Source organism: Scyliorhinus canicula, chromosome 8, assembly GCF_902713615.1.
Source record: "Scyliorhinus canicula chromosome 8, sScyCan1.1, whole genome shotgun sequence".
Lineage (NCBI taxonomy): Eukaryota > Metazoa > Chordata > Chondrichthyes > Carcharhiniformes > Scyliorhinidae > Scyliorhinus > Scyliorhinus canicula.
The window spans coordinates 177,346,070-177,370,240 of NC_052153.1; the positions used below are offsets into that span (position 1 = coordinate 177,346,070).

The 24,171-nt window shown below is 47.9% G+C and overlaps 1 protein-coding gene across 6 annotated transcripts in view; it reads right to left on the minus strand.

The window, feature by feature from the left end:
* The window catches only part of wdr17 (WD repeat domain 17), a 233,209-nt gene that overhangs the window by 47,708 nt on the left and 161,330 nt on the right, over nt 1-24,171 (minus strand). For all 6 annotated transcript variants that reach the window (XR_005461662.1, XM_038805765.1, XM_038805764.1 and 3 more), the window contains 5 exons: nt 23,578-23,708; nt 18,125-18,250; nt 9,761-9,916; nt 5,492-5,556; nt 2,741-2,873 (listed from right to left, as the gene is read on the minus strand). Coding sequence is in view for 5 of the 6 variants with exons in the window: in XM_038805765.1 (XP_038661693.1) it covers nt 2,741-2,873; nt 5,492-5,556; nt 9,761-9,916; nt 18,125-18,250; nt 23,578-23,708 (611 nt within the window). In the remaining variant the exon portion in view is untranslated. The remainder of the gene's footprint in view (nt 1-2,740; nt 2,874-5,491; nt 5,557-9,760; nt 9,917-18,124; nt 18,251-23,577; nt 23,709-24,171) is intronic.

Here is a 24,171-nt window from a genome sequence, read left to right on the forward strand (position 1 = left end):
GCAGGTTGCCCGGGAGTGGGGGGACTCCACAGGTACAACATTTTGAGTTTGGTGGGGAGAGTGAAAGTTGATCTGGCAAGGTGGGATGGTCTCCCTGTCACTGGCGAGTTGGGTACAGGTGGTTAAAATGAACGTGTTGCTGCGATTTCTATTTATTTTCCAATGCCTGCCAATTTTCCTGCCAAAGGCTTTTTACAGAGAGATTGAGGGAAGGATTACTTTGTTCATATGGGGAGGGAAGGTGGCCAGAGTTAGAAAGGTGCTGCGACAGAGGGGAAGGCAGGCACGGCGTTTGGGTCTTCCGAACCTGATGTATTACTACTGGGCGGCGAATGTGGAGAGCTGGGTCAGAGGGGTTGATTCCCAGTGGGTCAGAATGGAGGAGAGTTTGTGCAGGGGGTCGGGACTGAAAGCACTAGCAACAGCGCAGCTCTCGATGACCCCGGGGAGTCCGGTAATAATAGCTTCATTGGGAATTTGGAGGCAATTTCGCCAACATTTCGGGTTGGAGGCAGGGTCAAGGGAAATGCCGATTCGGGAGAACCACAGATTTGAGCCAGGGAAGTGGAATGGAAATTTTCAGAAATGGGAGGAGAAGGGATTAAGACACTAAAAGATTTGTTTCTCAGGGGTTGGTTTGCAGGATTGAAGGAGCTGGAAGCGAAGTATGGGCTGGAGGAGGGGAAATGTTTATATACCTGCAGGTTCAAGAGTTTGCCAGAAAGGAGATCCAGAGCTTCCTGGTGGAGCCGGCCTCCACATTGCTGGAGGAGGTGCTGATGACAGGGAGAGTGGAGATGGGGGTAGTGTTGACGGTTTACGGGGCTATTTTGAAAGAGCTGAAGGCACCACTGGAAGGGATCAAAGCAAAGTGGGAGGAAGAGTTGGGAGAGGATATGGAGGAGGGGTTCTGGCGTGAGGTGACATGGAGAGTGAATGTCTCCACCTCGTGCGCAAGGTTGAGGCTGATATAGCTGAAGGTGGTATACAGAGCACACCTCACGAGGGCGAGAATGAGCCAATTCTTTGAAGGAGTGGAAGATGTGTGTGGGGGGGCTAATCACGTTCATATGTTTTGGTCCTCTCCAAAGTTAGAGGATTACTGGAAGGAGGTTTTTAGGGTAATTTTTAAAGTAGTGCACGTGAAACTGGACCCGGGCCCCCGGGAGGCCATATTCGGGACCAGCCAGGGTTGGAAACCGGTGCGGAATAAGATGTTGTAGCCTTCGCCTCGTTGATCGCCCAAAGGCGGATCCTGAAAAGTTGGAGAGTACCTCTCCACCCTGTGCCCTGGTGCGGCGGGGGGAGCTGTTGGAATTCTTGACTCTTGAGAAGATTAAGTTTGAACTGAGGGGAAGGATGGAGGGGTTCTACAATTCATGGGCATTATTCATTATGCACTTTCAAGAACTGGATAACATCGAACATTAGTTGGGGCGTGTGGGAGGGAGGGTTGGGGGGAGTGGGGTTGTGTGCGTTAATGGCGACTATGTGTGATCCCTAATTCCTTTTTGTCATTTGTTTGTGTGAACAGGCGGGCTAATGTTTGGGTTTGGTGGGATCGTTGTTATTGATATGGGGATTGACATATTTGTTACTGATTATTGTTTATTGTTGGTGGGTGTAAATTTGGGAGAAAAGGAGGAGAATAAAAAAAATAAAAATAAAAAGAAGCCTTTCGGCAAAGTCCCACATAAGAGATTAGCGTGTAAAATTAAAGAGCATGGGATTGGGGGTAGTGTATTGAGATGGATAGAAAACTGGTTGGCAGACAGGAAACAAAGAGTAGGAATAAACTGGTCTTTTTCCAAATGTCAGGCAGTGATTAGTGGGATTTCACAGGGATCAGTGCCAGGACAGAATGCCATCTGGCACTGAATGGGGTGATCTAGGGACCCAGAGAGGCTGAATGACTCAGCTCAGCTGTGGGTCGCCTGTATATTTTTTTGTGGTATCCTGGCAACAACTGTGGGAGGTTCCGTGAACCAGGAGGTCGCATATGGGAAACCAAGAGCAGGGTAGAGAGCTTCCCAATGTGGACAGTCCCGGTTTGATTCCTGGTCTGTGATTTTCATAAGGGTAAACGTAAGAGCATTGTAGCTGGGCTCAATATCCCTGTGTTGGGGAATGAGAGCCAAATTACTGAAGGTTTCTCCTTCGGATTAGTACAGGACAAATCTTCAATATCTCCTTCAGCCAGAAACTATGTTCCATTCGAGCCTGACTCAGAGAATCAGTTTCGTAAATCTCTTCGGGAATCACTGCTGGGAGTGTTTGATCGGTGAATTCACCCATTTATGGTGGCGCATATCACGCGAAGACATATCTGGTGATGCCTCAGACAAACACATAGATACCTGCCTATACATGATAATGCCACCTTATGTAAGATACTAACACAGGCCAATGCAGAGTTACGCTTCTTCTCCTCTGGCCAAGCAGCTCTCCTAAACTTTGCTCAGAAGCCAAAAGGGTTCATCTGAACCATTCACAATTGTATATATTTTGAAAAGACAGAATTTAACGTGAGAGCGAAGAATATACAGGAACTATCCAGGAACATTTATTCAAACTTGGTCGGATGTTTTAAATAAGACTAATCCTGCATTCTCAGTGAGGAGCAGCACTGATATGGAGTGAGAGTCAGACCACCGGGGTCCTTTGAAACTGGCTCCCCTGCTGAGATGGTGAGATTCATTCTCCTGTGTAATAAGACGAGCAATCGGTAATTATAAGTTACCTGAGTAACAAGCAGTGCTTCATTCAGCTGGCCTCGAGAGGTGAAAAAAGTCACGAGTTTCTTCACGTCTCCTGTAGCAATGCAATACGGGATCACTTCATCGTTCCCTTCCTGAATCAGCTGGTCAGCTCTCCTGCGGAAACAGTAACATCCTGGGTGCTTCACGCCACTAAATACTTCCCCATGTGGTTACTCTGGTGAAAAATACCCTTTTGATTAGTGTTATCCTTCCCTAACCTAACCGATCAGAGGCTCCCCGAGTGGAGATCAGAAACTCCAAGGGAGTGGGAGCAATTAAAGCTTTACTCCCCACCTTCTGCCACCCAATAGCTCACCAGGCTAAATCGCTGGCTTTTAAAGCAGACCAAGCAGGCCAGCAGCACGGTTCGATTCCCGTACCAGCCTCCCCGGACAGGCGCCGGAATGTGGCAACTAGGGGCTTTTCACAGTAACTTCATTTGAAGCCAACTCGTGACAATAAGCGATTTTCATTTTTTCATTTCATTTTCAATAGGTGGAATTTTATAGGCCGGTCGTAGCAGGGGGCGGGGCCGAAAAATGCGGCGACCCGTCCAAAAATCCATTGACCTTGATGGGACTGGAAAACCCTGCTGGCCCATCCCTAATGGGCAGCACGGTAGCATTGTGGATAGCACAATCGCTTCACAGCTCCAGGGTCCCAGGCTCGATTCCGGCTTGGGGTCACTGTCTGTGCGGTGTCTGCACATCCTCCCCGTGTGTGCGTGGGTTTCTTCCGGGTGCTCCGGTTTCCTCCCATAGTCCAAAGATGTGCAGGTTAGGTGGATTGGCCATGATAAATTGCCCTTAGTGTCCAAAATTGCCCTTAGTGTTGGGTGGGGTTACTGGGTTATGGGGATAGGGTGGAGGTGTTGACCTTGGGTGGGATGCTCTTTCCAAGAGCCGGTGCAGACCCGATGGGCCGAAAGGCCTCCTTCTGCACTGTAAATAAATTCTATGTAATTTCTTATGAGAAGGCGGTGGCAAACTCCCATTTTTGCATTCCGTGTGGTGCAGGTACACCCACAGTGCCCCTCCCCCCCACCCTCTAATGGTTCACCCAACAGTGCGGTTTGCTAGGCCAACATAGAGGGAAGTTATAAAAGGAACCACATCGCTGTGGATCTGGAGTCATGGGCAGGCCAGATCGGGTAAGGGCGAGAGATTTTCTTCCCCTGAAGGACATTAGTGAACCCAGCTGGGATTTTATGATAATCGAGTTGTTTTGTGATCATTATTAATTTATTGGACTTTAATTCCCCCAGCTGCCCTGTTGGGATTTGAACTCATATCTCTAGAGCCAATGAATTACTAGTCTAGTCACATTGACACGATGCTACCATCCCACGAATGTATGAATTGCCCCATCATTATTTTCCATCCTCTGCACCTACCTATTTTAGCAATTTGCAGTCTCTTCAAAGAAGCATTTGGACGCGAGAGCATGTAGCTTCGATGATTAAAAATGTTCAATACGTTACATGGCCATTCATTGCTTTGCTGTTTGTGGGATCTTGCTGTGCCCAATATGGCTGGATGTTTACCTACTTTTTTTTATTCTTTCATGGGATGTGGACATCGCTGGCAATGGCAGCACTTGTAGTCCATCTTGATTCGCCCCGGGACTGAGTGGTTTGCTGGACCATTTCGGAGGGGCCACATAAGAGCCAACATTGCTGTGGGTCTGGAGTCACGTGTCGGCCAGACCAGGTAAGGACAGCAGATTTCCTTCCCATAAGGGCACTACTGAGCCAGATGGGCTTATAAGACAATCAATGGTCACCATTACGGAGACTAGCTGGATTATCGATTACATTTAGATTCTGCCAGCTGCCCTGGTGGGACTGGTCCATGCACCCAAGCCATTAACCTGGGCCTCTGGATTGCTACTCCAGCAACATTACCACTACGCCAGCCTATCAAAAACACCACCAAAATAATTCCATCTTTGTAAATCCTGTGGAATATAATATAATACATCCCGTGGATATAATTAGGTGCATGGATGCAAACTATTTCATTTCTTTCTTACAAGGAACTTTATGATAGGGTATGATGTGGTTTACTAATTAGGCTTCCATTACTGTCACATTGCTGGTGTTGGCATAGTGAATGTGGCTTAGTGAACTGTTTGGGCAGCTTAAAGATAAAACTCAAAAATATAGATCATACGAAGGTTCATAACAAGCAACAAATAAATATTGATTGCTGATTCCATGCCAACATTGCAACAAAGTCCTGCGTCTACAGATCGATAAAACATTCTGTGCAAGTGGGTTTGACAATCTGCTTCTCTGTAAACAAACATCTGCCCCATTTGCACTGTAAACGTTCATCTTTAAATCGTTTCGGAAGGTGAAGACATTCATCACGCACAAATGACCAACTTACTCTTTTTAGTTCCTTAAATGCAAGTTGATGATAGTAATGCTTGCCCTTGTACGGTGCTTTATCATGTCAAAGGGTCTCATATGGAATGGGACTATGTCACAGGGCCAACCAGAGTTGCCCACTGCTTGTGGTTTGCAGTAACTGCTGGTGGATGAGCAAATAGGATGCCTACTCTGGGCTGGCAGGGCCAGACAAATGAGCTTGAGTAACCAATCGATGTTATTTTGAAGGAGGGAGGAATGTTGGCCAAGACACTGGGAGAATAGAGTCATGAGACAATCGGTCATGTCACAAAAAGTGTTTGGAATCATTGCATCACTGCGCAAAAGTAAAAGTCCTCACCTTTGCATTAGCTTCCTCCAATATTTCATTGATACCCCAGGTGCCACCGAGAGTGCTTTGTCCCACTGAAAAACAAATGAAGGTTTATCTCACCGAGACGCACACTTTATTCCTCAAATGTCTCTTCTAAATATCACAGCAGCCTTGGCACACTGTCACCTATTTCCACTCTGATTACATTGTCAGAGGGAGACAAGATAAAGTACTAGGTTTAGGTGTTGCCGTGGTGATTCTGCACTTCTCTCTTTCTACCTTTTAGATCATCATCCTGCAAAAAACCTTTTACGCAGAATTTTGAAATGTCACGTTATTTTTGGCTGCTTGTATCCTGCTGCACACAGGCACAAAAAATAACCACTTTGGTCTTTTTGTGATGAAGATGAATTATCTCTTCCTGCAAAGAAGAAATCATTTGCCAGGTCAGATCAAGAGTAACATGGGGAAGTTTTCATCCCTTTGCCAGACATGATATCGAATTTTGTGCCCCCCCCACCTCCCTTTGACTATTGGATCCCATCTTGTGGGCTCCCTGCCTGATGGCGATTAAACAGACCTCTGTGTAATTCACTGTTGCAAAGAACATTGGCTACGCAATAAACTGTTCTGTTAAAGGGAGAAGGGTTGCCACGAGAAGCAATCACTCGGCCAACCTTTTTCCATCTGTGGTACAAACACACTATAGCATGAGTCACCCGGAATTCTGTCATCACCTCACTTGCGGAAAACACCAACCTGATGGCATTTAGAAGGCGTGGGATAAATACCCCTTCATGAAGACGATGCTTCCTCAATCTAGAATAGTTTGAAATTTCAAAAAATGGAACTAACAGCATTCAGAGAGGCCTAGCTGGAGTGGATGTGGAGAGGATCAGTAGCAGAAACTGGAACCCAAGGGCACAGCCTTAGACTGAAGGGATGATCCTTCAAACATGTGATGAGGTGGAATTTCGTCAGCCAGAGGGTGGTGAATCTGTGGAATTCTTTGCCGCAGAAGGCTTTGGAGGCCAAATCACTGAGTGTCTTTAAGGCAGAGATAGATAGGTTCTTGATTAACAAGGGGATCAGGGGTTTTGGGGAGAAGGCAGGAGAATGGGGATGAGAAAAATATCAGCCCTGATTGAATGGCGAAGCAGATTCGATGGGCCGAGTGGCCTAATTCTGCTCTTATGGTTTTATGGGACAATTATCTACTCAAAATACAAAAGAGTTATTGAGGCAGATTTTCCACATTCTTACCGCACAAATTACTTTCTGAACATTTCTTTTGGACATCAACATGCATTATGGTGAAACTGCAGTTTTACCGCAACAAGTAGTTTGGCACAGAGGCCTTTCATCTTTTAGACAGCCACTATAGGCAGATAATGATGCAAGGCCCAAGGAGAGGTGAGGTAACAGCCAAGCTAGACTGAATGACTTCCTTTCTTGCTGTAACTTATTTAGAAAGCTTCAGCCGGGAACGAGAGCCAAGATATTTCACAACAAAGGTTTTAGCGAAGCCACACATTAAGGGGTCATTTTTGAAAGGCTCCTTGTGGAAAGCAGCCTTGTTACCGCTCACAGAATTAGGGTTGATATTTTACAGGCCTATCCCAATCCCCACTCCCAAGTAACAAAGCTCAACACTAGCAGTGAAGATTCACAAATTAGGATCACAAGAAATAGGAGCAGGGGTAGGCGGTTCGGTCCAGCAAGTCTGTTTTACCCTTGGCTAAGATCACATCGGTTCTGATTGTGGCCTGAACCCCACTTTCCTGCCCATCGCCCATAACCCTCAACGTCTTTGTCAATCAAAAACCTGTTTAACTCAACCTTCAGTATTCAATGAGCCAACCCTTGCTGCTCTCTGTGGAAGCGGACTCACAAGTCTATCAACCCTCTGAGAAGAAATTCCTTCTCATCTCGGTCTAAAATGGGAGACACCTTGGCTGGAACATTCCAGCCCTTCTCGCCGGCGGGATCGTTTGGTCCCACGAGCTCCAACCACGGCGGGTTGGCAGCGGCACGTCCGCCGAACAACGCAAAATGCTGTTGGCGTCGGTGAAACCCGAAGATCCAGCAGCCAGACAATGGCGAGCCATATCCTCTGCCGGAACACACGGCATGGGGGGAGTGGGGGAATCCCGCCTCTTATTTGTAAACTGTGCCCCCTGGGTTTGCCCTTATTTCCCAGTTGGATGGAGTTGTGTGGAACCTGGCATGTCCCTTTAAGGCCATAGGGTTTATGCTAACATCATTTAAAAGAACAGATCCTTTCCAACACTCCCCGAGGCCACTTGGAGGTTGACAGTTTTGCTTAATACTGTAGCGATTGGCACAAGGCGGCCTCCCACTACACATCCAACATATTGCGACTTCCCACAGTTACTGTTGATATTTGCAAGTCTGTCACACACCTCTTATCCCTAGGCTTTTTTTGTGGCAAAAGACATTTTAATACAGACATGTTTTAATAAGGAAACGGGGAAGCCACACAAAGTAAAACAAAGAACTTTGATTTATTTACAATGATGGCATATACACTTCCCAGTACATCCCTACTGGGTCGGTTTCTGGTCGGTACATTACTGGCCAACCTTATATACATTGTTAAACAGAGTTCCCCCGCCCTCAGTGGGGGATATTACACATGTCATTCGCCTGACTCATCCCCTCACTGGAGAATTCCTGGCCTGCCTTGATCCTGCCTCCTACTATTTGAGCTTGGATGGTCCTCACAGGACATGTATCTCTGCCAGCATAGCTCTCGGGGTCATGGGAGCGCACAGCCTACTTTGAGTATTGCTGACAAACCTTTTTATCTTGCACTCATCAGGACAGACACAATACCTTTCTTTACGCTGCTTGAGAAAAGGAGCATCGATTCTATATGTCTATGTCTATATTTTTTGAATAAACAAAAGTATAGGCGGCGCTAGCTCCCCGGTGCACTCGCCATGACAACACCGTGACCTGTCGTTGCCAACAAATCAATACATCTTTTCTCAGGCGGTATAAGTTGTTGTTCCCTTTGAAATTTGGTACTTTTGCATCTGTCCTGATGAGAGCAAGATGAAATTTTTGACAGCACGTGTCTCTTTTTTGAGCAATACTCAAGTTCTGTACTGCCTATGTGACTATTCGCAGCTTATCCTACACATCAAGGTTCAAAGCCCAGGGGAAGTTGTGGGATGGCAACAGAGGAAAATGTGTGAAAAATACTCCGATTGTACTTTGCTATGGTCTATGTGATTATATTGGCCCCTGCCAGGCACTGAGGTTATTCATGAAGGCCCCGCCTTCTCAACCTTTCCCCTGGCCTGAGGTGTGGTGATCCTCAGGTTAAATCACGCCAGCCAGCTCTCCCCCTCAAAGGGGAAAGCAGCCTATGGTCATCTGGGACTATGGCAACTTTACTTTTTTAACCCAGCCAAGTGGCTATTCTACATGCCTGAGCCAAGGCAGTAAAAGTGGTATTGCCATTTGATTGGGCATCAATGCTACACCCAATTGCACCCTCATCCTACACATACGCCTTCACACTTTCCACCAGGACAGACCTGGCTGATTCTCTCAAGCTCAGGGCAATTTAAACATTTCTCATGCCACCAGCTGTTGATTGAACCTGGGGCCAGTTGGCATGTGAATCAGCTGTTTGCTGGTTTTCCAAATGGACTGTTCAAGGGTCGGTTGTTAATGGCATTTTTGAGTGAATCAGTAGAAACTGAGGTCAGTAAATATTGCGGAGAAACAGAAAAATAGCTTCACAGCTGCTACCACAGTCAGGATAGTTCTATCATGTGTTACCCCTCAACACATAGAGAAAAGATTGCTTCAATCCCAGTCGAGCTCTCTGACTGCACTAAAGATGCCTTAGCATCTAGATACATTATCTGTGTTAATTGCATTAATGTTATTCTATTAGTGTCAATTTGTGCCAAATGACAGAAGGTTGGGTATAAGATCCGTAGGGACCAGCATTAAAGTGGTCCATGTTAATTGCATTTAAACCTAGCTACCAGAGGAAAAACACATTTATCCGAAACCAACTGGATGAATTTAAACTCAAGTCCCACAGATGAGAAGACTGGACGGTAGAATTGACTCAAGAGATTTCCTTAGCTGCCCATCCCTCATTGCTCTGAGCTTCAGTGAAACCATTTAAAAACGGCAAAATAGCCGTTTTCCTTGAGTTCCGCTGAAGCATTGTGGGAATTTATGGTGCGTGTGAGTTCTTAACCAACCGTGCCGCTCAATTCACCGACCGATTGTCGCTGTTAAGTACTTTACCTCCCCGAGTTCCACCATTAGCTCACAATATCGCTGGACCTGCCCCAGTCGGAGATGAATTTCAGCTGCCTCCTTCAATCTCTCCTCCTTGCTTGGTGCACCAACCCCACCTCCAAACTTGGACATCTTCACAGTCGTTAACTCTTGAGCTTTAGACTAACCAAAACAAAAAACAAATTCAACTTTAAACAATTCACGTGTGACAGTCTTGACTTAGGCTATAAGTCAAGGCTAAGAGTGGATATAAATGTTAAGAAAGAGTGATGGTTTGAATTTAAAAAAACAAAATCACCGTAAATATTTCAATGGTTACTTTTCTCTACGTATCTCTTAATCATTCTAAATAATACGCTTGTTTTGTACGACTGGCTCAACATTCCTTCCCACCACTTTCTCCAGGCATAAACCCTGCTTTAGGTGGGGCAACTGCATTGTTGCATCCTCCCCACTTCGAGAATTCGTAGGCCTGCCTTGTGGGAGGATTGTAAGATGTGTTTGATCAAGGATGAGGGTGTACCGGTGATTTCTGTATCAGCTTCAGATGGCTTAACTGAGAATTGATGCTCTTCAATCAAGAAAAGGTAGAGAAATTGGGTGGAACTGTTATTATCAGAGTGTACCCAATTGAGGGAACTGGCGCGTGGGTAGGGGAAGTCTACTGAAAGCCACTTCTGCGTCCTTGCCTCGGAGACAACTGCCCCTTCGCCCTCAACCTCCACCCCACAATTATGGAATTGACAGTGGATTCCCGCCAGTTCTCCAATCGGTGGATGAGAGCCCCTTCGAGACGATTAAATCTCTTCCATTGTTTTCAGCCACTGAAGGATCGATAACGCAAGGGCAGATTCGTGGTGACTGGCAAAAGGACCGGAGCGACATGAGGTAAAACATTTATAACAAACAGTGAGGATTTGGAATGCATTATCTAACAGCCTGGTGAATACAACTTCAGTCATAGAATAGAATCCCTGCCGTGCAGGAGGAAGCCATTTGGCCCATTGAGACTTGCATTGACCTACCGAAAGAGCACCCTAACTTTGGCACACTACCCCGTCACCCACCCAACCTTTGGACAATAAGGGGCAATTTATCATGGCCAATCCACCTAACCTGCAAATCTTTGGACTGTGGGAGGAAACCGATGGAAACCCATGCAGACATGTGGAGAATGTGCAAACTCCACACAAGACAGTCACCCAAGGCCAGAATTGATTCTATAAAGTGTCTGCACGCCACCTGATATTCTATTTGAATGAGATCTGAAACTTGCCTCAATGAAAACTTTGGGTATTCACTCATATTCTGCCAGTGTTGTGCACTTCATTACACAGCCATGTTGTAGATATTCAATATATTCCCTTTTCCTCGCTGTATGACTGCAGCTCAGAATTCAGGGTTCGGGACTGCAATGGTTACATCACTGGACAAATAGGTTAGGGAACATGGGCTCAGATTCCACTGTGGCAATTGTTAATAGATTTAATTCAGTTTAAAAAGTACCAAAGTTACAAAAGGACAGCTATCAGTAGGAAAAATGACAATGAAGCTAGCCGATTTTATTTCCTTTAGGTAAGCAAACCACCATTTGTTGCCCATCCCTAATTGCCCGACAGAAGGTGATGGTGAGCTATCTTCTTGAATGCAACTAAGTGGTTTACCATTTCTTTCTTTCTAATTTTTATTGTCACAAGTAGGCTTACATTAACACTGCAATGAAGTTACTGTGAAAAGCCCTAGTCGCCACATTCCGGCGCCTGTTCGGGTACACAGGAGAATTCCGAATTCTCAGTTGATACGGGCCTTGTTCTGCATTACAAACCAGCTGTCTAGCCCACTGAGCTAAAGCATCCCCTGGTAGTTAAGATGTTCAGAGGGTAGTTAAGAGTCAACCATGTTGCTGTAAGTCTGGAGTCACATGTAGGCCAGACAGGGTGAGGACAGTAGATTACCTTCCCTAAAAGACATTCGCGAGCTCGATATTTTTTACTTATTTATTTATTCCAATTAAGGAGGCACAATGGTTAGCACTCTTGCTTCACAGCACCAGGGTCCCAGGTTCAATTCCCTGTTTGTATCACTGTATGTGCGGAGTCTGCACGTTGAACAAAGAACATTACAGCACAGGAACAGGCCCTTCGGCCATCGAAGCCTGCGCCGACCATGCTGCCCGTCTAAACTAAAATCTTCTACACTTCCGGGGTCCGTATCCTTCTATTCCCATCCTATTCATGTGTTTGTCAAGATGCTCCTTAAACGTCATTATCATTCCTGCTTCCACCACCTCCTCCGGCAGCGAGTTCCAGGCACTCGTTAGCCACTGTGTAAAAAAACTTGCCTCATACATCTCCTCTAAAACTTGCCCCTCGCACCTTAAACCTATGCCCCCTAGTAATTGACTCCTCTACCCTGGGAAAAAGTCTCTGACTATCCACCCTGTCTATGCCTCTCATAATTTTGTTGACCTCTTATCAGGTCGCGCCTCAACCTCCGTCGTTCCAGTGAGACCAAACCGAGTTTATTCAACCTCTCCTCATAGCTAATGCTCTCCATACCAGGCAACATCCTGGTAAATCTATTCTGCACCCTCTCTAAAGCCTCCATCCTTCTGGTAGTGTGGCGACCAGAATTGAACACTATACTCCAAATGTTGCCTAACTAAGGTTCTATACAGCTGCAACATGACTTGCCAATTTTTATACTCAATGCCCCGGCCAATGAAGGAAAGCATGCCATATGCCTTCTTGACTACCTTCTCCACCTGTGTTGCCCCTTTCAGTGACCTGTGGACCTCTACACCTAGATCTCTCTGACTGTCAATACTCTTGAGGGTTCTACCATTCACTGTATATTCCCTATTTGCATTAGACCTTCCAAAATGCATTACCTCACATTTGTCTAGATTAAACTCCATCTGCCATCTCTTCGCCTAAGTCTCCAAACGATCTACATCCTGCTGTGTCCTCTGACAGTCCTCATTGCTATCCGCAATTCCACCAACCTTTGTGTCGTCCGCAAACTTACTAATCAGACCAGTTACATTTTACTCCAAATCATTTATATATACTACGAACAGCAAAGGTTCCAGCACTGATCCCCGCGGAACACCACTAGTCACAGCCCTCCAATCAGAAAAGCACCCTTCCATTGCTACTCTCTGCCTTCTATGACCTAGCCAGTTCTGTATCCATCTTGCCAGCTCACCCTTGATCCTGTGTGACTTCACCTTTTGTACCAGTCTGCCATGAGGGACCTTGTCAAAGGCCTTACTGAAGTCCATATAGACAACATCCACTGCCCTACCTGCATCAATCATCTTTGTGACCTCTTCGAAAAACTCTATCAAGTTAGTGAGACACGACCTCCCCTTCAAAAAACCATGCTGCCTCTCACTAATATGTCTACTTGCTTCCAAATGGGAGTAGATCCCGTCTCGATGAATTCTCTCCAGTAATTTCCCTACCACTGACGCAAGGCTCACCGGCCTGTAGTTCCCTGGATTATCCTTGCTACCCTTCTCAAACAAAGGAACAACATTGGCTATTCTTCAGTCCTCCGGGACATCAACTGAGGACAGCGATGATCCAAAGATTTCTGTCAAATCCTCAGCAATTTCCTCTCTTGTCTCCTTCAGTATTCTGGGCTAGATCCCATCAGGACCTGTGGACTTAGCTACCGTAATATTTTTCAAGACGCCCAACACCTCGTCTTTTTGGATCTCAATGTGACCCAGGCTACCTACACACCCTTCTCCAGACTCAACATCCACTAATTCCTTCTCTTTGGTGAAATACTGATGCAAAGTCTTCTCTTTGGTGAATACTGATGCAAAGTTCTCCCCATGTGTGTGGGTTTCCTCCGGGTGCTCCGGTTTCCTCCCACAAGTCCCGAAAGACGTGCTTGTTGGGTGAATTGGACATTCTGAATTCTCCCTCAGTGTACCCGAACAGGCACCGGAATGTGGCGACTAGGGGATTTCACAGTAACTTCATTGTAGTGTTAATGTTAGCTTACTTGTGACAATAATAACGATTATTATTATTTAGCGTGGCAAATCCACCTACCCTGCATATCTTTGTGTTGTGAGGTTGAGACCCACACAGACACGGAAAGAATGTGCAAACTCCACACAGTCAGTGACCCGGGTCCAGGATTGAACCCGGGTCCTCGGTGCTGTGAGGCAGCAGTGCTAACCACTATGCAACCGTGCTGCCCAGCTCGATAGTTTTTATGCTCAGTCAGTAGTTTCATTGTCATTGTTCTTGATAATAAATTTTTATTCCAGACCTTTCAAAATTAATTAAATTCCATAGTTGTCATGTGAGATTTGAACTCGTGTCTCCAGATTATTAGACTAGTCACACCACATAAGTGGCAGGCAGTGGCCATCTCCAACAAGAGAGAATCTAACTATCTCCCCTTGGCATTCAGCAGTGTGCATCATCTGCAAGATGCACTGCAGCAACTTGCCAAGGTTCCTTCATCAGCACCTTCCAAACCCATGGCCTCTGTCACCTCGAAGGATAGGCGCGTTGGAACACTGCTGTCTGCACCTTCCCCTCCAAATTACTCACTTTTCCTTCACTATCGCTGCATCAAAAAGCTGGAACATCCTTCCTAACAGCATTAGCTACACTACATGGAGCTATTGCAAGACTGCCTGCTTGACTTGCGACCTTTGGCCTGTCTGTATCACTGCTTCTCGTTTTTGTTCCAAGGAGTCAAATGTTTAAGCATCATGTTTGTCAAACCAGTCCCGGGGATGGTAATGCTCGAACCCAATGGTTTGGGCACAGGAGTCTAGTCCAACTGCTTTTGTTTGATCTCACTCTTTTCGAATCGAGTAGACTATGTGAAGATTTTCCAGATTGATCTTCTTTCCCTTGGAGTTTAATCCTTGCGTAATCCAGGAAGCTGGATTGGATTGGATTTGTTTATTGTCACATGTACCGAGGTACAGTGATAAGTATTTTTCTGCGAGCAGCTCAACAGATCATTAAGTACATGGGAAGAAAAGGGAATAAAAGAAAATACATAATAGGGCAACACAAGGTATACAATGTAACTACATAAGCACCGGCACGGATGAAGCATACAGGGTGCAGTGTTAATGAGGTCAGTCCATAAGAGGGCCATTTAGGAGTCTGGTAACAGCGGGGAAGAAGCTGTTTTTTGAGTCTGTTCGTGCGTGCTCTCAGACTTCTGTATCTCCTGCCCGATGGAAGAAGTTGGAAGAGTGAGTAAGCCGGGTGGGAGGGGTCTTTGATTATGCTTTCCCCAGGCAGGGGGAAGTGTAGATGGAGTCAATGGATGGGACGCAGGTTCGTGTGATGGACTGGGCGGTGTTCACGACTCTCTGAAGTTTCTTGCGGTCCTGGGCCAAGCAGTTGCCATACCAGGCTGTGATACAGCCAGATAAGATGCTTTCTCTGGTGCATCTGTAAAAGTTGGTAAGGGTTAATGTGGACATGTCGAATTTTCTTAGTTTCCTGAGGAGGTATAGGCACTGTTCTGCTTTCTTGGTGGTAGCATCGACGTGGGTGGACCAGGACGGATTTTTGGAGATGTGCACCCCTAGGAATTTCAAACTGCTAACCATCTCCACCTCGGCCCCGTTGATGCTGACAGGGGTGTGTACAGTACTTTGCTTCCTGAAGTCAATGACCAGCTCTTTAGTTTTGCTGGCATTGAGGGAGAGATTGTTGTCGCTGCACCACTCCACTAGGTTCTCTATCTCCCTCCTGTATTCTGACTCGTCGTTATTCAAGATCCGGCCCACTATGGTCGTATCTACAGCCATTGAAATGAATATGGTGTGATGAAGTCTACAACAGCAGTGAAAACAGGGTCAGCAGAGACTTACTTAAATATTTGCAAGGCACGGTCTACTAGTCATTCTGTATGGAGTCCTGGTTGTCGAGATGCTCTAGGGATGAGTGTAGGGCCAGGGAAATGGCGTCTGCTGTGGACCGGCTGCGACGGTATGCAAATCGCAGCGGATCAAGGCGTTCTGGGAGTATGGAGGCGATGCGCTTCATGATCAACCTCTCGAAGCACTTCATTACGACTGAAGTCAGGGCCACCGGACGGCAGTCATTGAGGCATGTTGCCTGGTTCTTCTTTGGCACCAGTATGATGGTGGTCTTCTTGTATCAGGTGGGGACCTCTGAGTGGAGTAGGGACAGGTTAAAGATGTCCGCGAACACCTCTTCCAGCTGGTCCACACAGGCTCTGAGTGCACGACTAAGGATCCCGCCCGGGCCAGTTGCCTTCCGACGGTTCACTTTCAGGAAGACCGATCTGACTTCGGAAGCTGTGATGGTGGGTAAGGGTGAGTTATGGGCTGCTGGGGCACTCGACAGCAGATTGTTGGTTACCTGCTCGAACCGAGCATAGAATGCATTGAGTTCATCGGGGAGGGGTGCGCTGCTGCCGGAGATACTGCTCGGCTTCACTTTGTAGCCCGTTATCTTGTTTAGTCCTTGCCACAACCGCCGAGAGTCTGTGACTCTAGCTTGGTTTGATATTCTCTCTTGGCATCTCGGATGGCTTTACCGAGGTCGTACCTAGATTTCTTGTATAGGTCAGGGTCGTCTGACTGGAACGCCTCTGATCTGTCCTTCAATGCTTTGCCAATGCTTTGATCTAGGATGCTTCCACGTGGTTTTGTATTTGTCCTTCTGGTACAAGAGAATGTCTGTTATAATGAGGCCATGCTGAGCACTCCTTGTCAGCAGCTGGACACCATGGGCGAGATTCTCCCATATGGGGAGAAATTGTAAGGCTGGCGTCAAATCCGGGCGGGTTTGACGCCAGCCCCCCCCTTCCCGACCGGGAACCGATTCTGGTCCCCGGTCGGGGCTAGCAGCCCGACGCCGTAAGCTCCGGCATCACGGGCTTAACGAATTTCGTTAAGCCCGCTTGCCCGAGTTAGCGCCGGCTGACGCGTCATATGACGTCAGCCGCGCATGCGCAGATTGGAAGACTCCAACCCGCGCATGCGCGGATGACGTCATCGCGTATTTGCGCAAAACCCGCGCATGCGCGGGCCGGGATGCCCCTCAGCCGCCCCGCGAATGGATACTGCGGGGCGGTGGAAGGACAAATAGTGCGCGGGCATCGGGCCCGCTGCCCGCGATCGGTGCCCACCGATCGCGGGCCCATGGCACCCTTGGCACGGCCGTGGTACTGCCGTGCCAATCGGTGCCATGGTTATAAAATGCGAGTGTTTACGGCCGTTTTTACGAACGGCCAGACCAGGTGTGTTTGCCGTTCGTAAAAACAGCCGTAAAGGGCTGGGAACTCGGCCCATCTATCAGCTGTGAATCGCTGCTGGCCGTAAAAAAAACGGCGGCAGCGATTCGTGTCGGGAGTTGGGCGTGGGGGGGGAGAATAGCGGGAGGGCGTCGGAACAGCGTGGCCGTAAAATTTTACGAGCCACGCTATTCTCCGCACCGTCGGGAGTGCGGAGAATCTCGCCCCATATATATTGGTTTTCCCCACCCCATTTTTACCAATGGTTCTATTCCAGACAATGGGGTCATAGCCAACCTTGGCGTAATAGTTCCCTGAAAGCGTGGTCTTTTCTTCTTTTGGGGTGGCAGTGAGGATTTCATCAAGGTCAGAACAGAGATTTCCCTTAACATCTTCATGGGAGTCCAAGGTCTGGGCATAAGCACTGATGACGATGGCATATTGGTCACGTTTAACCTTTTTAACCACAGCCTCCTCTTTGCTAATTCCAAATGGGCCACCACAGATATAGTTTGTGGATGACTGCAGTGTCGTTGGCCACCTTGCACCAGATTTGCAAGCCACTCTCGATCGCTTCAATCCTTCACAAGAAATTTGGCCTGTCCTTAAATGTTGCCAAAACAGAACTGGTATCAACTCTCAGCCAAATAGTCCACCTCCCAGGTGGGAGACATTGGGATAAGCTGGGGCACTCTCGATGCATTGACGGCCACCTCTCTCAAGAGGCAAAGAGATCCAACAAAGGATCAGGTACGCCAGCCCAGCCTCCTATGCACTGCGGCAGTGAGAGCTTTACAACAAAGATCTCCGCAAGTCAGCAGAAGTCCCAGTTACAGAACAGTTTCTGCCACCAGGTAATAATTCTTAATGAAAAAAATAACAGGGGAGGGAATTCAATATTCTAGCCTGTTGATTATTTTTAACCTGACAGCAAAACATCAAACCACATACGTCACTCCTGACCTTGCTGACGTTTGAATCATATACATTATCCTTTCATTATTTAATTACTTTTACGTTGGTCAAATATTTTCCTTTGTGTACCTATCTTTAATTTGAAATGCCAAATTCAATTGAAACGAGTGTGATAAATTCTCTGCAAACGTTACTTACAGTTTTGAACCTGACAAGATGTTTCATGTGCATTATTCCTTTGCAGTAGTTTTGTGGAAGCAGACTGTCATCCTGGTCTTTTAACACAGCCACCAAGTCCCAGAGGTTCTTACTGCCTCCCGGGGGCTAGAAACAACATAGGCAAGTATTAAAGCCTTTTGAAACCTCAAGCTTGTTCCCCCATTTAATGAGACCATGTCTGATCTGCAGTGCAACTCCGTACAACCAACCGCTCAGGCCCCAGGTTATTTCTGGCTGACAAAAACCTACCAATCTCAGATTGAAAACTGATAATCAATCTAGCATCAGTTGCCTCTCTGGAATAAATTCCAAAACTGCTTCTGCTCTTCCCCAAGCAAAAATGGGAAATGATGGGGAGTAGTTAAACATGTCCTAAATGGCCTTGCAGACCTTAAAACGGAACTCCAGTGTTACTGACACCAGTGTTGCTGATTTTTACTCAGATGTAATTACTTTGAACTGGTTTTGTTTAACTCTGTTTCCTCATTCCACTCTTGGAAGTTGCGGCCCTAATTTTAAAACAATTCCACCCCCCCCCCCCCCCCCCCCCCCCCCCAACGCCATCCCCATCCTAGACTTGTCAACCAGCAGAAATAGTTTCTCTTTGCTCATCCTCTCTGTTTCCCTTAATGCCTTGAACACTTCAATTGCATTATTCTTGTGACAGCCTTTGACCCAAAGGCAGTAGAATAGAAAAATTTGCAATTTCTTTAAAAGGTCTGCAGAATTGTTTTTCAGAATGTTTGGAAAGGACTTTCAAGATTTGCAAGAATTTTAAAGGGATCATTGAACATACAGTGCAGAAGGAGGCCATTCCGCTCATCGAGTCTGCACCGACCCACTTATGTCCTCACTTCCACCCTATCTCTGTAACCCAATAACCCCTCCTAACCTGTTTGGTCACTAAGGGCAATTTATCATGGTCAATCCACCTAACCTGGTCTTTGGACTGTGGGAGGAAACCACAGCACCCGGAGGAAACCCCCGCAGTCACGGGGAGAACGTGCAGACTCCGCACAGACAGTGACCCAGCGGGGAATCGAATCTGGGACCGTGGTGCTGTGAAGCCACAGTGCTATCCACTTGTGCCGCCCTTTCAATTGTAACTTTCTTGAAGAAGAAGAAACAGTGATTCACGTGACCTGGAAGCAGTACCAACAGGGAGGAAGTTAAGATGAAGAAGCCGTGTGGTTAGATACAAAGGAGAGCTGCAGACAGTGGGGAGAACAGAAAAGGCACATTTACAAGGTACTATGTACGTGTAATACAGTTAAACAAGTCAGAAAACTGAAGCCAAGGTTAGAGCAGGGATCGTGAATTGGACTACTGTTACTTCAGATTTTCCAGAGCCGACTAGACTGTTTAATGATGTTTATTATGGGGTTAGGATGAAGGAGTCCCTGGGAAATCTGTGCCATCAAGGTCATGAGCCTAGCTACGGAGGATCTGCAGGAGGGAGCCGTTCCGATGACGACTGTCTCTGGGGAACTTGGATGAAATACAGCTGCTTTTAAACATTAAAAAAAAAATTTAGAGTACCCAATTCATTTTTTCCAATTAAAGGGCAATTTAGCATGGCCTATCCACCTAACCTGCACATCTTTGGGTTGTGGGGGCGAAACCCATGCAAACACGGGAAGAATGTGCAAAGTCCACACGAACAGTGACCCAGGGCCGGGATCGAACCTGGTACCTCAGCGCCATGAGGCAGCAGTGCTAACCATTGTGCCACCGTGCTGCCCAGCTGCTTTTAAACATGACCCCTGGGCCAAATTGATTGAGCAGAAAGAGAAATTTCCTACGTACCAGAGGATGAGTTAGGGAACTTTGGAACTGCGTGTGGTGCCACTTGCTTGCAGGTGCTTGTGGTTGCTGAGATTTATAAAGAGTATCAAGGGCGCGATTCTCCGCCCCCCACGACGGGTCGGAGAATAGCGGGAGGGCCTTCCCGACATTTTTCCCGCCCTCCCGCTATTCTCCCCCCCCCCGCCCAACTCCCGACACGAATCGCTGCCGCCGTTTTTTTACGGCCGGCAGCGATTCACAGCTGATAGATGGGCCGAAGTCCCAGCCCTTTACGCTGTTTTTACGAACGGCAAACACACCTGGTCTGGCCGTTCGTAAAAACGGCAGGAACAACTCGCTTTTTATAACCATGGCACCGATTGGCACGGCAGTACCACGGCCGTGCCAAGGGTGCCATGGGCCCGCGATCGGTGGGCACCGATCGCGGGCAGCGGGCCCGATGCCCGCGCACTATTTCTCCTTCCGCCGCCCCGCAGTATCCATTCGCGGGGCGGCTGAGGGGCATCCCGGCCCGCGCATGCGCGGGTTTCGCGCAAATACGCGATGACGTCATCCGCGCATGCGTGGGTTGGAGTCTTCCAATCCGCGCATGCGCGGCTGACGTCATATGACGCGTCAGCCGGGGCTAACTCCGGCAAGTGGGCTTAACGAAATTCGTTAAACCCGTGATGCCGGAGCTTACGGCGTCGGGTTGCTAGCCCCGACCGGGGACCAGAATCGGTTCCCGGTCGGGAAGGGGCGCGCTGGCGTCAAACCCGCCCGGGTTTGACGCCAGCCTTACGATTTCTCCCGTTTTGGGAGAATCGCGCCCCAAGTCTTTGAAGTGAAATTTACCTTTTGCTTTATCATGCAATGAACTGAATTTTATGGCCTCTTCACAGAGGAGATGGGGCTGGAACATAATGCGAGCTATCCATTGACTCCGGCAGGAGCAGAAATTCCCGCTGGTGGGAAGTTCCACCTAAAATAATTTCCCTGCTAATTTGTGTTGGTTCTGATTTGTGTTAAAATGGAAGCTATAGAATGTGAAAACTTGGCTGGGATTCTCCACTCACCATTGCTGCGATTGGAAATCCTGATCAGCCAGGGAATGGAGCGTTGGCAGAAAAACATTCCCATTCTCCGCTCCCCTGCTGCCGACCGTGAGGCGCTACCTGCCCTGCATCGGCGGAAGAATGCAAAATAGTGATCTGCATGCATCAGCGTGCACCTAAAGGGCTGGAAGCCCGAATCTCCGCGCACACGTGTTGTTCCGAACCCCACAGTGGGAAATCCACCAGGTAGGTTTTGATGTTAGCATGGCCAAGTGCATTCCCTGGCACAGTGGACCCAGAGGGGGGTCAGCACAGGGTCCCTCTGCTGCTGTCAGGCTGCAGAGAGGATGTCCCCCCCTCCCCTCCCGATGGGGGCCCTGTATCTGGTCTGCCCATTCCAGTGCTGGGCAACCTAAAGATCACCCTTGGCATGGTGATCTCCGGCAGTCATCTGCTCAACAGCACCCTCCTGGTCTGACTTTTTAATCACTAAAGTGGACTCCTCAGCCTGAACTTCTAAAGTACTCTGTTTTACAGCTAACCACACACTTATAAATACTCTTTCTATGATTGACAGCTCCTGACCACATCAAAGCAGCTACGTGGCTTCACTCCCTCTGTTCTAACAGCTGAAGGTGAAAGATGATGGATGAATGATACTTTTGGAGTGAGTTACAATGTAGGAAGCAGAATTGTGGATGGATTGAACTTTACTGGGGGTGGAAGATGGGAGTCTGGCCAGGAGATAATCATGTCTCAAAATAGCAACAGTACTTATTCACCTTAAATAAATAAATGGCTCTATTTACGTGAAATGAAATAAGCATTAAGAGCACTACTTATTCCTGAACGAGGAATGTAACTGATTTTTGTGAAAAGATTCTCTGTCTGCGGCTAAGTGCTGGCTCGGACGGAGGTTTACGATGAAAAGGTCGCGCCAAACCCTCACCCATTCCGGGAGCGGAGGGGCTAGCAGCGGCGTCGGGTGAAATCCCCGGCTCCCATGCCGAAAACAGACTGAGAATGGCCGGGTCGCTGGCCGCACATGCCCACGGCTAATGACTTGCAGCAGCTGTGCAACATGGCGCTGGCCGTGCGCGGACCCGATCCGCCATTCGCGACCCCATAGCCCCCGCCCCCCCCCCCCCCGGGCCACCCCCCCCACCAGACCCCCCAACCCTCGCGGAAGTCTTTCCCGGCCAGCGGCATGGATCCCGGCTGAGTGTGGCAGCGCTGGACACAGTCCACGGCCGCCATGTCGGGTCCCCGATCGCTGAGAGCACATGTGTCCCGTGCCGTCGGGAACCTGGCCCATTGGGGGGTGGAGCATCATGGGACGGCTGGCTGAAGACGCGGCAACGCCATTGCAATGGTGGGCGGTGCAATGACGCCATTTCAGAGGATGCGGACCATGGCTGACCGGCGTCAAACCAGCGCCGGCCCCAATTCCGGCGTCGGAGTCGATTCTCCATCCGATCGGCGATTACGATAATCGGCGTCAGGCAACGGAGAATCCCACCGATGGTTAGCAACAGTGTCTTTTCAGTTAATTAAAGAAATGAAAATTGTTGCACGGGGCATTCCCTCCAGTGCTGGGACAACAGTCTCCTTCCTTCATTCCCTCAGTGCTGTAACATATGAATGAAGGCAGGAAAACAATTGTTTAGATAACTTTGAAATTACATTTAAGGCGTCCATTTGGACCCCCTCACTATCTAGTTCAGTGTTAAGCTGTTTAAAATAAATACTCTCCTGAACAAAATTCATAGAGTGCAGAAGAAAGCCATTCTGCCCGATGGATCTGCACTGACCCTTTGAAAGATCAGCCTACCCCGGCCCACTCCCCTCCCCTATTCTTACTTAACCTGCACATCTTTGGGAGGAAACCGGAGCACCCGGAGGAAACACACGCAGGCATGGGGAGAAAGTGGAAAATCCACACAAGTCACCCGAGGTCAGAATCGAGCCTGGGCCCCTGCCATTGTGAGGTAGCAGTGCTCACCACTGTGTCACCCACAGAGTGGAGAGAGGAATTTAGTGTTGTCGCAACATTACATAGGCCCAGCATCAACTTTGTGAAATACTTCGTGAAATGAACGTGGCTGATGGTGAGCATGTAAATGCTGCAGAAAGGCAAAGCCAGGAGACCTGGCGGGAGGAGGGGACACGCCACGGGGAGTGGGGAAACTCTCCCCCCATTAAGTCAGGTCACCAAAAGCTTGGTCAAAGAAGTAGGTGTTTAGGGGTGTCTTCAAGGAGGAAAGCGAGGCAACGAGATTTAGGGAGGGAATTTTAGAACTTGTGGCTTAGGCAGCTGGACGCACGGATACCAATGGGGGAGCAATTCAAATCAGGAATGTACAAGTTGCTGGAATTAGAGAAATGTAGATATCTCGTAGGGTTGTGGGGTCGGAGAAAATTACTGAGGTGGGGATGGGCCAGACCATGGAGGGATTGGAAAACGAGGATGAGAATTTTAAAACAAGGTGTTGCTTAAGCAGGAGCCAATGAATGAGGGCCAAGTGTAATTGCCGAATTAGCAATCAGTTCTGCACCGACGCGAGCTTTAGCGGTGATGGTGAAAAGACTTACTGACAAACATTCGGAGAACCATCTTAGCTTCTTGATCCGCACATTACATGTGAGCTTATCTAGCTCTTGCTTGATATCCCGGGACACTTTCCCACAGAGCAGAGGCGGAGCGTCTGATGCCATTGCACGATCTGAAAAAGAGTGAATTAATTTTGGTGCAAATCAGCCAGAGAGCTGTCCACACTGTTGTCCTCATACAGGAACCAGTGCTCAGCATCAGTCGGCGGACGACATTAACATATTTAAAAGGGGAAAAATTCTCAAACCTGCCAAAAAATTAGTAATTGTGAATGTGAAGAGGATGGGTTAGATTTTGCTGGAGCTGGCGTGAGTGCGCCTCACTGGTTAGGCTTGTTTGTGCATTCTGCACAAGGGCCTTTGAGGAACCTTAACCCGAAATGTGTCATTGGCTGACACCATCCCATCTTTCGGTTTTGATAAAATGTCATCAACTTGAAGCCGAAAATATTGGAGGGTGATAGGACCCCAAACCCAGGACCATTCGTGGGTCCTGATGCTGTTGGTGTCTGAGTCCCCTCTGCCTGAATGATCTTCCCGCAGGCAGACAATTATCAGGCTTCCTATGGAATCCCT